This window comes from Colias eurytheme, chromosome 6 (genome assembly GCF_061535395.1).
Source record: "Colias eurytheme isolate Ceu_HAF_F1 chromosome 6, ilColEury1 Martin Lab GWU primary, whole genome shotgun sequence".
Classification (NCBI taxonomy): domain Eukaryota; kingdom Metazoa; phylum Arthropoda; class Insecta; order Lepidoptera; family Pieridae; genus Colias; species Colias eurytheme.
In genome coordinates, this window is record NC_142985.1 from 7,176,637 (window position 1) to 7,191,358 (window position 14,722).

General features: G+C 35.4%; 1 protein-coding gene across 3 annotated transcripts in view; it reads left to right on the forward strand.

Moving 5' to 3' along the window:
* grh (grainy head) overlaps window positions 1-14,680 on the forward strand; it is a 91,275-nt gene extending 76,595 nt beyond the window's left edge. For 2 of the 3 annotated variants that reach the window (XM_090102847.1, XM_090102845.1), the window contains 8 exons: window positions 3,494-3,605; window positions 6,406-6,500; window positions 9,135-9,191; window positions 10,089-10,187; window positions 10,275-10,609; window positions 10,695-10,896; window positions 11,442-11,506; window positions 11,839-14,680. In XM_090102847.1, coding sequence (XP_089958973.1) covers window positions 3,494-3,605; window positions 6,406-6,500; window positions 9,135-9,191; window positions 10,089-10,187; window positions 10,275-10,609; window positions 10,695-10,896; window positions 11,442-11,506; window positions 11,839-11,980 — 1,107 coding nt within the window. In that variant the 3' untranslated portion in view covers window positions 11,981-14,680. The remainder of the gene's footprint in view (window positions 1-3,493; window positions 3,606-6,405; window positions 6,501-9,134; window positions 9,192-10,088; window positions 10,188-10,274; window positions 10,610-10,694; window positions 10,897-11,441; window positions 11,507-11,838) is intronic. The other variant, XM_090102846.1, reaches the window with a different exon arrangement.
* The last annotated feature ends 42 nt before the right edge of the window (window positions 14,681-14,722 follow it).

Sequence of the window (14,722 nt, forward strand, 5' to 3'; positions counted from 1 at the left end):
CTCCGATTCAAACGAGATTTAGCGGTAAATGACTGTTTCTGATAATGCAATCGCACGTACGCATGTAGTACAAACTTACATAAGAAGTTTTAATTATTTTAGATTTTCATGTAAATTTATTCATTGTCTCTATGTATAGACATATTGCAGCTTATACAACATTAAATTGTCACACATTTAAATATCAGTACATTGATCATCTAATATATCATTGAAATTGTATCCTGTAAGAGATAACGGAATAAAAGTAGTCTGATATATATCACTTGGTTTAAAATAAATACCGACACGTATACCGTAGGCAACTGCACAGCAGTTACACCCACAGTTCCGCTCAGAATTTATGTCGAAACCGGCATTCAATGCAGAGAACATTTGCAGCAAATAACCTAGGCGTTAAAACAACTAGCACAAACAACTGGCGCACTTAACAAACAGACGTATCCGTATCAGATATAGCGTATCGAGAAGGCAGGACATTACTTTTGCGCTATCGATAAAGCTCAACGGTGAGCGAAATAGTTTTGCTACGCAGTGAACATAAATAATTGTCATAAAGTAGATAGGGTCTGATGGATGGGCGCTCCGCAACTAACGAGGAAGCAGGCCAGACGCACAAAAAGCGCGCAAACTCGAGCAGAGACGGCGATTTACGCTTCTCTACATAATGCTATTAGTATTACTCAACCACTTGAATTTGCACGCGTTGTTTACATGAGCTCGCCGATAAGCATATGATGCGAACTCACATAACGCGGTTACGCCGCTTTTCGTTACGCGCTACTTGTATTGCCCATGAAACCGTAACGGAAGATATACAAATATCGATTATAAACTAATTAAAACGTATAAAACATCTGGACAATAAAAGTCACACATATCTACATAATACTTAGCGCATATTCTATAGTTAACATTTTGGTGAATAAATTCTCTTCTCATCGTAAAAGTTATAAATGCGCCCTTCTGGTATCAATTAAGATTAGCGTACCGCGTTGCATAAGCCTGATGTAAAATATGTGTAACAAATACTTTTTTATTTAAATAATGTGACGAAATGATTTGAAGTGGTTGTCAGACTGTTACCGATAGAGGTACGAGAGAATTGGGCGTATGTGACATGCGCGGGCGCGAGAGAAAGCGTGCTTGATCAGATAACTGAGATTGTCAACCGAACTCGGGCTCCTGAAATCGGGTCGAGTGTCGATATACTCGATTAATTAATTGACGTTCCGGAAAGCAAAGATAACTGGTCCGAGAAGGTAAACCTATTGTGAAATGCGTTGTTGTATTTAAAACAAAAAGTAATAAATGTAACAGCAATCTGAGTTCTTGGAAAAAATTCATTAATTTTAAGTATAGGAACTTTGGTTTTATTAACCGTCTCTATCTGCCATTTAATATAAATAATGTTAGCAACTGTGACTATCATATTAATCACAGACATTATGTTTAAATATTTCACTAATGTAAAATGACCTTATCTTAAATTAATTATATCCTATTTCATTCAACGTTTCAATATTTTATTGATAAAATATACTTATAAATTGGAAATCAATTATTGAGATAGTTTGGAAAAAATAAATAAATAAGTAATTACATTGAGTCATAATTAGGCGCTGCCATTACGTATTTAGGTAGTACTCCACACCATATTTTATGCTCATGTCAATTTTATATATACTATTAATATTTTTTTTCTTCAAAAAATTGTGATTCAGTTTTAATAAATAATAGAGATTGACTTTAATTTGGCTAAAAGTTTTTAATTACAAGATTATTTGAAAAAAATGTACCAAAATATTAATAGATTAAAAAAAATAATTTATTATATTCGGCATGAGTCTCTACTTATAAGTTATACCCTAATATTATTCACATAATATCTGATATGCATTATAACATTTTAACTGTGATCGTTTTTAAGAATCTGAATTTATTTATTCACTTATTGAATTCATAAATAAATACATGCTGAAATGGCACATAAGTTTCTTTTACGGTCGTTAATAGTGTTTCGGAGACAATGTATCTTTGTCAAACATTGCCTACTCTAATCGTATTATTCAATATCAATTGGGGCTTTGAGTTTTCAATATCAATTTGAGGCTAGATAGTAAATCACGAAAACAGCAGCCACTAGCAAACAGACAGCCTCTAAATTAGTTTATTTATGTTTATGGATCATTAATATAATCGTAACTTAAGCCGTATTGTTTTCAGTGGAAATCTAATAGTCCCATTAAACTAGATATATACAAACACTACATAAACGCCATAAAACATATAAAGGTAAAACGTGGCTGTATTTTGATTATGATTATTGATATACCCATTAGAACACATTTACAGTTATACATGCATTATGTATTTCGAAAAATACTTATGTCTCAGTGGAATTCTCATAAAACAGTAAATGTTTATATTTATTACATTGATGTGACGGTGAGGTAGAGGTGGAGTGCACCGTTATCATTTTATACATGGGCTATCTATTAGTATGCGTGGTTCCGTTCAGTTTACGCTTTGGCCGATCTGCGGAGAAAGCCCGTGTCCTGCTTATAGAAACGTAAACGTTGTGCCGACACAAATTACTCATAAATTCATTGATTCACGAGTTAACGCCGTGTTTATTGCCGTTGCGAACGCTGTAACCGAGGACCTTGCGGTACTTAATTGACCTCTAGATGAAAAATAAACATAGCTATTTCTTTATCAGCCATAATATACGACATTTAATTTGTACAGTATGCGTATACACAGCTGCATATAAAACTAGAGGTTTAGTTTTCAAGAGATAATCTCATAAACACATAAGTATTACTTATTAATGACTTGTAAAGTAGTTTTTCTGTTCCTGAATGGTTTAAGTTTATATACGAACTATTTTTTTAAATACATATTTAAATTGAGGAGGCAAATGTTTGTCATCCGTTTAACCTAACGAAGAGGAATATACATGCGCAAGTTGAGAGATGTGCAGTTCCATCAATCAGTCTCGAAGGGGCTTTCTCGTCGTTAGCCCTATATGGCCGGTCTGGCACCACGCCTGGCGCGAGCCACTTCTTTTTCCCTTCGTTTTCTAACGTGTCTATAGAAATCGTTCAAACAACATATTTCACGTACCATAGCGTTAAACAGAAATGGCTGAAAATTCAAAGTAAATCTTGACGCATCTTACTTATTTCACAAAAATATTCAACATTAACATGTACAACATAACTACGTAATAGCAGACGCTTAAAGTAATAACTGAGAATGTGCCACGGTAATCGAGGTCCGTTTAACAAAGAATATACAGAATACAAACGTGCATACCTAAGATTATTTATTTGGACAACATTATAATTAAAAATTTATTTATTAATGGTTTCTTAACCTAATTAAATCACGGAAACATATTAACGTCGGGAAGTAAACTTTACTTATCTACAAATGTCGCATAATGTGTTTTATATAATTTAATTATGATTTATGTGTGTTGTTACAGAGTGTGGTTATGCTTATGTTCCGAGAAGAGAAATCCCCTGAAGATGAGATCAAGGCGTGGCAGTTTTGGCATGGAAGACAACACTCGGTTAAACAAAGAATATTAGACGCTGGTAAGTAGATACATATCTATTTGCGACTTTTTCAAATCAAAATAGATTTACATAAAGCAGTAGCGCATATGAGTATCGCTTTTTGTTAAGCGAATTCTCAACACAAAAGCATGGTTAATCGAGCTCGAGGCGACACATAAACATGGCGCGGTCGGCGGTTGCGTGCGGCGGCGGCGCGGGCGCTCGCTCGGCACGCAGGACCTAATTACCGTGGTGCAGGCAGATAGCCGCAAAGATGCACCCGCACACCCCGCTACCCACCATTATATGTCGTTAGGACATTTGCATAAATAACGCGCACATCAACCGCGGCCCACACCGAACGATGGACCTATCAATCCTCCAACTAAAAATAAATTCCCGGCGCCACAATTAGCCCTTCCTCCCCTCATTCGTAGCTCGAGATTACGTTTTCTCATAACGAGGCATTTTACATTAACTTAATTAGAGATAAAGTAGAATGTAGCTTTAATTTACGGAGATGAAGCTAAATAAAACGATATAATAGAGATATACATACTGAGTAACAGGAAATCATAAAAATTCGTGAGAAATCTCCGTCTCGCTATCGTCGTCGAAACACCTGTTGGAAATACCGCGTTTAAAATTTGGAGTCAGTTCCTTTGATTATTTCTGAACAAGCTGTTCATAGATATAAAATTGATGGTATGATATCAGCGGTGTTGTCGAAAATGTGAAACGAAGGTATAACAAGCCTACAATATAGTCGCGCGCGGACATAATTACTGCGATGATATCGGCGAGCGTTCATTAGCATGTTAATTGCGCGAAGAACCTCCACCCGCGCGCTTTATTTTGCTGTTTGTATGAAAACAGTTAAGTAAAATAATGTGAATAATGTAAAAATAATGTGCTTATTAATTATTGTCATCGACGTGAGATAAAATACTGAAAGTAAATTAAATTTTTATATCAAATATTTCACTATATTCCTATTCTTAAAATTGCTATGCCGAGCCAAATCGATAGGATTGCGTCATCTTTGGAATGCTTACTTATTAATAGTTAAGTCGTTTGGAGTAAACAGCGCTGATATATGACATTTTATACAATCTAATATTACTTAAGCAAGGCTTAGAGCATTCGTAATGAGTGACGCCGTGGCTACAAACAGTGCCTATAAATTTAATCTCAAGGAAAATAAAAACATGGAAGCCATTAATTTGCGCGGCGGGCCAAGTTTAATGTCAAGGTTTAGAGTTTTATCTCGATGTTAGTCGAGTTTTGTTTTTTTACGTTAATATTATTTAGAATGTCTTAGAATTTTCAAGTTAAATCAAAGCGAGGGCAAGTCAGCTTATGTTTTACATATAAGGGACCGAACATACCGAGCGAAGTCGTGTCATCATATACATTAATAGACGAATGCAAAACACAAATGCGTGTTAGTTATAGATGCATGATAAATGCAAAATGAACTTTAGAGTAGCCTCAAGGGCGACACCGGACACCTGTGCGCGGGCGTGTGAAAGTGCCTACCTACGGAGAGGCACGAGAGGAGAGGGAGGGAGGGACGCAACGCACTGCGCCTCTACACAATAACTTCTCCGATTACGTTCGCGTTTGAGTCTTCTTATATCGCGTGTCGACCGGCAGTTCAACGCAAAGCGGCTTCTTGGCTTCGCCTTCTTTGTTTTATGAAGTTTTAGCATTAGTCATGTCTCACTGATTTTTGATTAACTCATCCCGTTTCCTTTGTTTCGGAAAGTAGATATTTTAATTTCGACACGCATTCTAATTTAAAATTATTTAAGGACGCTAGCCAATGATATACTAGATGCTTGTTCATTAGTATATTTAACGGCAAACGCAAACGCGTAAACACTAGATTAATTTACCATTAGATCTAATCTGATAAATGTAATTTCATTCATTATATCGATCTAATAGACGTTAAAGTTTGTGTGAAACTAAATTGCATTATTTAAATGCAATCTGTAAGTAACAATTATGTTAAACACGTGCGAGTAGGTGTGAATTTGCGCAGTGACATTTACACGTAAAGTAAGAGATAGTTAGACAATATGGTGCGTGAGGGCGGGCGGCGGAGATCGTAAACACGTCAGCGGGGCGCGCGCCCGCCGCCCGCACAGATTGCACACAGCCCGATAGCGGCCCACGCGCCACCGGGCGGCGGGCCACGCTGCGGCTTGCGACGCGCGACTATTACTCAGTTACGACCACCGCCTGTCTACTAATGCACTTCCAATACTCTAAATGCAATATACATCTTAAAATAATGCATTACAAGCTTACAAAACCTCCTACGATTAAAACTTGTTGTACGCTATTTATTTATGCATTACCCTGAGTATTCGCTATTTATTTCTTTCGTTATTGATATCTCTGAGAACCTACTCGAGTCTTTAGCTGATCATTCATGAATATTTTATAGCCGATTAAATGACAACAATATTGAGAAATAAAAACACATTTAGTTACCTACTACTATCCGATTAACGGGCAATGATATGCTAATTTATTAGGGAAAAAATATAACCATTATAAAACCTATACGTTTTTAACATATCCATTTAATATAAAGTTTGAGCATGAATTATGAAAACTCATTATAATACTACTTCAAGATTAGGTAAAACTAAAATGAAAACAGTAATCGCCGGTGAATTGATCCTATCACGTGATTATTCACGCCCAGCAAATAAATTTCCGTCGTCGATGACGTATTGTGCGTTGATATCTTAATCGAAATCTCTACAACCATTACTGCACAGTTAGCTGAAGACATGATTTATGAAGTTTTATCGTTTTGTTGCAGACACAAAGAACAGCATCGGTCTAGCGGGGTGCATAGAGGAGGTCGCCCACAATGCCATCGCCGTCTATTGGAATCCCCTTGAAAGCGCTGCAAAAGTAAGTTTATTCCCAAGTATAAAATATAAAATCTTAATTTGCTTCTAAACGATAAACCAACTATATATAAGTACCTATATGTATTTTAATTTAATCATCGATATAAACTCTGTATAACATTTGTTGTTTTTCTTTCGTGGCAAACAAAATAAAACGCATAATATTATTAATGCAAAAATATGTGCATGCTTAGCCCATACTTGCATAAAGTTATGCATTACATTTATTCTTGAGCTTCATCGAAACTCAAGCCACGTTTTTAATTACAAAATTGAAGAATAATTAAATAAAATCCTGAAACCATATAGGGGTCGACGGCAAATGAAGCAAAAAGCAATAGAGGCAGAACTTGTACGGCTCAAATGCAATTTTAATTGCAAAAAATATAATGTTCACAGACGTTTTATGGTTATTATCGCAATTTTGCATTATTCAATGTTAAAAGTTTTTTGGTTTTATGAATTACGAAAAACAATTTCGTTCATGTTTCTGTGTGTTACTTTATTGAACATTTTAAAATATGTGAATAATGAATAGTGAATATATTTCTATATCCTATGTCATGAATTTATATGCATTTATTATAAATGACTGTTCTATTCATATACATATAAATCTATTTGTATCTTTGTTATTATTGAGTATCAGAAATTTAAAGTAGATGAAATTAACCTTTTGACCGCCAACGACATCTATAGATGTCATGCGCAATCGTGCCCTGTGCGCCAACGACACCTATACATGCCAAGAAACAGATCATAGATAAATACAAAATAAACATATTAAACCTTTACTTTTACGTGTTTTATTTATACAGTTTATGAACTGAATCCCCAGTTATTACATAATTGTACACAGTAAACAAAATTGCCAAGTAGTTATTCAAATATTTGATGACAAAAAATAACTTAATTAATGGCTAAAAAAGCATGTTCTCTCGCGCCAATGACATGTATACGTGCCTACTAGTGATGTAGTGTAATATTCAAGTAACTTCATTAAAATTTTAGCGAAATTACTCTAATTCGCTTAATTTTTGTAATAACTACAAAAAAAATATATAAGCTTAGTCACTGAGAAAAAAGGTAAATACTACATTCTTTGGTATAATACCATATTGTCTATATTGTGGATATTGTTGATTTGAATATTTTCCTTTTCGCCAATCATGCGCATCCCTAGCACAGTATCGATATGCAATCCCTTCTGCGCCATTGACATGAATAGATGTCGGACTGGTGACGTCGTAAGCGCGTGCCGTGTTGTTAAGTGCGGAAAGTTGTAAAAATATTTTATCGAGTAGCGGGCGAGTGAGCGAGCAGTTTTCAAAATTTATTACCTAATAAGTCTAATCAGTGCCTTTATTAGAATATTCTTATGATACAAATTGTCGCTATGTCATATCAAAATATGGTTATTGACCTAAATGTAACCTAAAGGTACCTACATATAATTAGTATTTGTAATAACTCAAGTATTAAACTAAATGATTGGAAAATAAATATGTAGTTTTAATGCAATTCCCTTTATTTAAAGGTAATAGTTGTTTTGGTATTTACAAATAAACACTCCACAATAATACCTATAGTTCATATAAACTTAATAAATAAACTCGATAAGTTATAATAATATACAGCTACACATCCCTAATCAGAAGCGAGAGATTATAAAAAAAGGATGGTTGCCCGCGCCATTGGCATGTATACATGCCAATGGGGCGTAACTGATAGAGAATAGTGCTGTAACTTGCTGCAATTTTATATGTATTTTTGTATCTCAAAAGGTTGATTTTTTTTGTTGATAGTTGCTATAAATGTGGTCTTAAGTTTTTACAGTAGGAGATGAGGTTAAATAAATATTATTTTTGTGTTATAAGCTGTTTATTCAAATATTCAGACGTGAATTATTATGTTTATCGATAACATTTTGGACTCCCTACTATTTTCAAGGTTATCTCATTGAATTTGTGGCTTGGCGTGGAGGGCACGGCGATGCGTTTTTGCTCTGGCGGTCAAAAGGTTAATAATAATATCTTACTTCAATATTCCAAAGAAGGAATAAAATTATGAATAGGTCAACCTATCAAAAAAAATGATGCATGTATCTCGTAAGGTCAATTATCTAGTCGTAAAACTCTAAAATTGGAATTGGTTAAGCTCGACCACATTATTTAGTCGCGGATAATCGGTTATCGATATCCATAATTATTTAGCATTGCTCAGTAATACCATAGCGGATGCGAGTAGTTTGCGACAGATAATATGTGTTCTGACAGTGATCGGTGGCAGTGTCGGCGACGAGTAAAAACGCGTAAGGGTCATTTGCATAGACCGCGGTAATGAGTGTGCATCAAGCCACGACGCCGCCCCCCGCAGCTCGCTGCAGAAAAACCTTACGCTATTACATACTTATATTGGATTTTTTAATACACTTCATTTAAATCTCTTCACATATCTTTTTATAGTTCGCCCTTTGTACGTCAATGAAGTATTTATTATAAAAAACGAGAGCTTAGCATGCTTTGTTCCCTTAAGAAAATTGTTTAATGATCATATTTCTATATCCATCTCTATTTTAATAATTATATTCCTATATTTTTAGTTTTAGTACAAATGGGATAATTTTTCGTTTCAGATAAATATTGCCGTACAGTGTTTGAGTACGGATTTTAGCAGTCAAAAAGGTGTTAAGGTAAGTGATTTTCTTATATTTGTAAACGATATAATAATATATATAGTACAACAGATATATCTATTTATGCGAGGAATAAAATACTTATTATTTCATGGTAGGGCAATAATTAGTAATGGGTAAATCCAGAACTATACGTTACCTCGGTTCGATAACGTGGGAAGTTGTTACACGTAACCTTAAGTTTATCATTTAAAATAAGGTTTTTATACAGCAAAAATTTAATTAAGCTTAACACATTAAATACGCGACACATGAAATACGACAACATGAAGGCATGAGGTCGCTAACCGCGTTGTCGCCGGAGACGCCCCGATAAGCACAGCAATCTACAAACGCATTAAACTTGTATAGTGTATATAGCGTATATCACCTCCGCATTCAATTAATAATACATACATATAACAATCTTCGTATAAATATATTACAAAGAGGATCGAATATTCCGCTCTATGTTTGTTTATCGTACTTAAATAACTCTACATAGATCGCCATCAATTTAAATATTATCTCTTCAAAGAACGGTGACGCTCCGTCGATGACCTCGAACCGAAGTAATTAAATTTTTAACACGATTCGACTCAGACACGTGCATAATATTTTCATTATAATATGTAGATTCACTACAATTATCCCTTATGGATATAAGTACTATAACCATTTTGTAAAGACGCAGGCATAGATTTCTAGCGTGAAATATCTTGTGTAATTTGCTTACATTGTAGTCAATTTAACACGATCGATGGTTCCAAATGGATAGAGAAAGGCGTGGAGAATTGCAATCTCGCTTAGCATGCCAAACTTCATTTATAAATTAAAACCAAATACGCTTATAATTATTGAATTGTTTTATCAAAAATATGAAATTGGTCTAAATATTACATCTTTATTTTACAGGGTTTGCCACTTCACATTCAGATTGACACTTTTGAAGACCCAAGAGACACGCAAGTTTATCACAGGGGCTACTGTCAAATCAAGGTGTTCTGTGACAAGGTAATGTTTTGAGTAAAACTACTTACTTAATAGTTAATTAAAGGAAATGCAAAAAACACGTTGCTAATCATTATTAATTAATTATAGGGCGCAGAAAGAAAAACAAGAGATGAAGAAAGAAGAGCAGCAAAAAGGAAAATGTCAGCAACAAATAGAAAGAAGCTTGATGAAATATACCACCCAGTTACGGAACGAAGCGAATTTTATTCGATGGCGGATTTAACCAAACCACCAGTACTGTTCAGTCCAGCTGAGGATATCGATAAACTGGCTGGAATGGACATTCAGGGTTTTTATGGACATGATGAAGCCGCTCTTGCCGAAGCTCATCTTAAGGGCGCGTCCCCCTTCCTATTGCACGCTGCAAAGCCTCAGGCACCAGCACTTAAATTCCACAACCACTTCCCACCAGATGCACCTGCGTGAGTGTTCGATTATTAAACTATTAAATAATTATGATTTTATCTTCATTAAAACAAATAACTAATAAATGTTTTTTCATAAAAGGTATCGGTCTGACGTCGGTGGACTGTCGCCATATAGCGATCGTAAGGATTCCTTAGAACTTGAAGGGGTATTGGGCAAAAGAGCGCGCACCTCCACGCCGCCCCTCAGCGAGCGCGTGATGCTGTATGTACGCCAGGACACGGACGACGTCTACACGCCTCTGCACGTGGTCCCACCTACGACACAGGGTCTTCTGCACGCTGTAAGTAAACTAGAACCCTTTACTCTCATTGAACTTGATACGTCACATTGACAATAGTAAATAAATCAAAGTTACGTATCAAGGACGCCGCGGATGCGGTGAGCACGTAAATAACCTTGGTGATGTCAGCTAACCGCAGAACCCGAGCGAGCGAGAGATCGTTCTCTCGGTTTCTCGTTGTATCGATATTCGTTTATGAAGGAGACTTCAGACTTATAATAACGTAAACGAAAATAATCGAGACGCTTCGTCCGCGCCGCGGGCGGCGGCCCCGCGCGGGCCTCCGCCCGTGGCGCTGCTGTAACCGATGTGGCGCTTCATAACCCCGTCTAATACACTCGACCATCATAACTGCATGTTGTAATTAACACCCGCGCTCGGCGGCTGCTCCGGCTCGGCACTGCGGTGCTCCCGCGCGACTCACTCTCTGTCCTTGTAAAACCACTAGACCGGTTACCGATCCAACGATCGATTCGAAAGACGAGACGTCTCGGTTCACAGACACAGGCCCAATGTAATCGTTTTTATTTTCTGCTCATTTTCAGATTGAGAATAAGTACAAAATTTCAAGTTCGGCAATTAATAATCTTTATCGAAAGAACAAGAAAGGGTAAGTGGTTTTCATTGGCATCTCAAAGTACATTTTGTGAAAACGGCCGCCTCGCGTAATACGGTTTCGCTTGTCTAGAGGGCGCGCCACTAACTTCACATTGCTTTTTTCTTAAACCTACAAAGTCCCCGTTTACGCTTTGTAATCAATTAAAATACCCGACTACTCCAAAACAAAACAGGTTATTTTGCAGTTTCCTCATATTAATCAATAAAATTATTAATCATCATGCATATTTAATTTAAAATCCAAGATAATTAATATTTACTGATCAACACGTTAAGATTACACATATAAAATGACGTGATATTAACATTTGTATTTAATTATAGGATTACGGCCAAAATTGACGATGAAATGCTGGCGTACTATTGTAACGAGGATTTGTTCCTGCTGGAGGTGCGGCCGGCGGGGTCCAGCGAGGATGAGCCTCTTTACGATATCACATTCGTGGAGCTGCCTTTAGAGCACTAGTTTTTGACCAATCTTCGCCCTTCACCAAGTGATGACGAGAACGATCCCATTGCTTCGTTCTTGTGAACGTTCGCCAGGTTTAAGTGCTCATAGTCTCACAAATTGTTTGTGGCGAACTAAAAATGTACTTTTTACATTCCAAGTTTTACACTCACTATTAAGAATAAGGTTGTCTCAAGAAGTCGTCGATCTCAGATTGAAATTTACTTTTAAGAGGTTCATCACCATAACACTCATCTTAATGAACGAATGTCACAAATAATGGTTGAACGTTTTGTACCCCGGGAGAAGCGGGACTGCCTTGTATATATCTATTAGTGCCTTATGAAATTACACAGAAATAATGGTGATGGCTTAAACATTTTATATAAATATCACGGAAGTAAGTGACTAAAAATGTTCATCAATATGATGTCGTTGAGAAATTATAATAAATTGCTGTTGAAGTTTAAACGTGTGTGCCATTCATCTGTTATCATTCTAGATTTATGTAGTTATCGTTTCAACAGGTACCTTTTTATCTTGCCATGATGATAAAGTAAGAAATTCTTGTCACAAACGTTTTTGTAGATATATCAAAGTCTACAAATTGTAAAATGCATAAAGTATCTTTGTCATATTAATTATGTTTAATCCTTTAATATAAGTGAGTTAAGTCAAATTAAATGCCATCCACTTTTTTAAGATTTATGAGATAAGTACCTAAGTTTGCTTTATAAGCTCGCTCAATTCATGCACTTAGGTAAAGTATAGTGTTAGAATTAGTTCGAACACAAATTGTTTCCGTGTTAAAGGCGCTGTGACTAATACATATTCATTAATTTTTTAAATATACTATGGCTATTTTATTACAATAATAATGACATAGTATCTAATTACAGAGTGATTAACATGAAGGTGTGATTTATTCAAAATTATTACAAAAATACTTGAAATCCGAATCCTAATTAATAATTAAAAGGGTACTGATTAATAAAATAGTAAATGGAATCAATAAAACGAATTATAATTTTAAATGAGTCTTAGCCGCCATTTTGCATAATTTACAATGATTATGTAGTAGTCATTTATATGTGGTCACAAGTCGTCCATCAGAACAGAATTAACATTTTCATCGACGGGAGTGGTTTGTGTACAATTTACTTAGAGTTATATATCATATTATTATATACATAATAGTTTTCTGTCTTTAGTGAACTCTCGGGCCATGACAATATTATTAAAAATCTATTTTTGTATGAATCTCATTTACTAAATCTAAACTTATTGTTAATCATCTTATTTAAAAATAATATACCACAATATATTTGTTGCTCTGTTTGTCACAAAATTCTATATTAAGTTTTGTCCACCGATTTACTATCCAAAATTCAGAACCAGGTTCTGTTTGTTTGAAACATTGGTCGCAGACAAAGTCGCCCAAGATGTAATTTTAAGTGAAGTGCCTAGTGCGGACGGTTCGACTAACTGCCATATTATGACATAGTTTATAGTACTTAATGATTTAGTTTAGTATTTTATACTTAATTGTTTTATTGTCACACGTGTTGCAGGTAGAAAATCGAATTATAATTAAGATTATGCTATTTACGTATTTCTGAGAAATTTTATTGTGATGCGCTGCGATAGCGTTGTGACTGTTTTCGTCCTGCGCCTCATCGATATCTTCCATATCATTTATTATAATATAATCTTATCACTCGTTAATGTCTAACCACTATGTTTATAATGTTAAAATCTCTCTATAAATTTTATAATTTTATGCATCGCATTGCTCAAAGTCTGCATTTACCTTATACGCGGGGCGGACTCTAACATTATTATATTATTATACCTACTTATACGTATCGATGTAATATTTATTTATGTACTTATTATTATAAATTGTGCAGCTTTAATGTTTTAACTTACAATGATGTTAGATCGTGATTCTGAATCTCGTCATAAGTCACAAACGTCAGTAGCAATAAAGTACGTAAATCAGTTGTAGTAGGTAGTTAAATGGGCGTGTCCTCGCGGTGTCGCAGCCTGCGCCGCTCGGTGTCGTTGTGCAATGATTATGTTTATCGGAGTCGTCTATCATTTGTTCAAGCTCGCGCGCACTCAAACAGACCCAACTTTAACTGAGAATTTACAAAACGCGGAACATTTTCTAATAGCCTTGAACTTTTTTTAAGACAATGTAATAATTCATCATAATGTTAGCTTTGTTTGAGTCGCTCGAGCTTATATTTTTTGCTGCGTCCACAACGTTGTTCGCGAGCGATTCTAAAAATATTTTTTAATTTTTCAATCATAAATATATTTCAAGACAAGTATCACTTATATTGATCCGTGCTTTGAGACATTTTTTATATTCGATTGCAAATGTTATGTAAATGTAGTGTTATTTTATTTCCCGTTGACGAGAATCGCAAGCGCGCAGCGTGCGGGCGCCGCACGTGTATAGCGCGGCGCGGGGCGGCGCGGCGCACGGCGCGCGGGCTCGCCGCCTCGTGGAGATAGTCACACTAGTTATACATACCGAAAGTGGTAGCACATTTTCGTTATTGATTTTAATGTACTTAATTTTAAAATTTGAATAGATGTTACGTTATTCTTTTATATGAATATTTGTAAGTTGTCATAAAAATATTATTAATATAATTATTTTTATCAAAGTTTATGATCTAAATAAAAATGTTTTACTTCAAAACAAAAGTGTAGTTTTTTTCCTGGTGTTCCCTGCTGTGGGCGAAAATG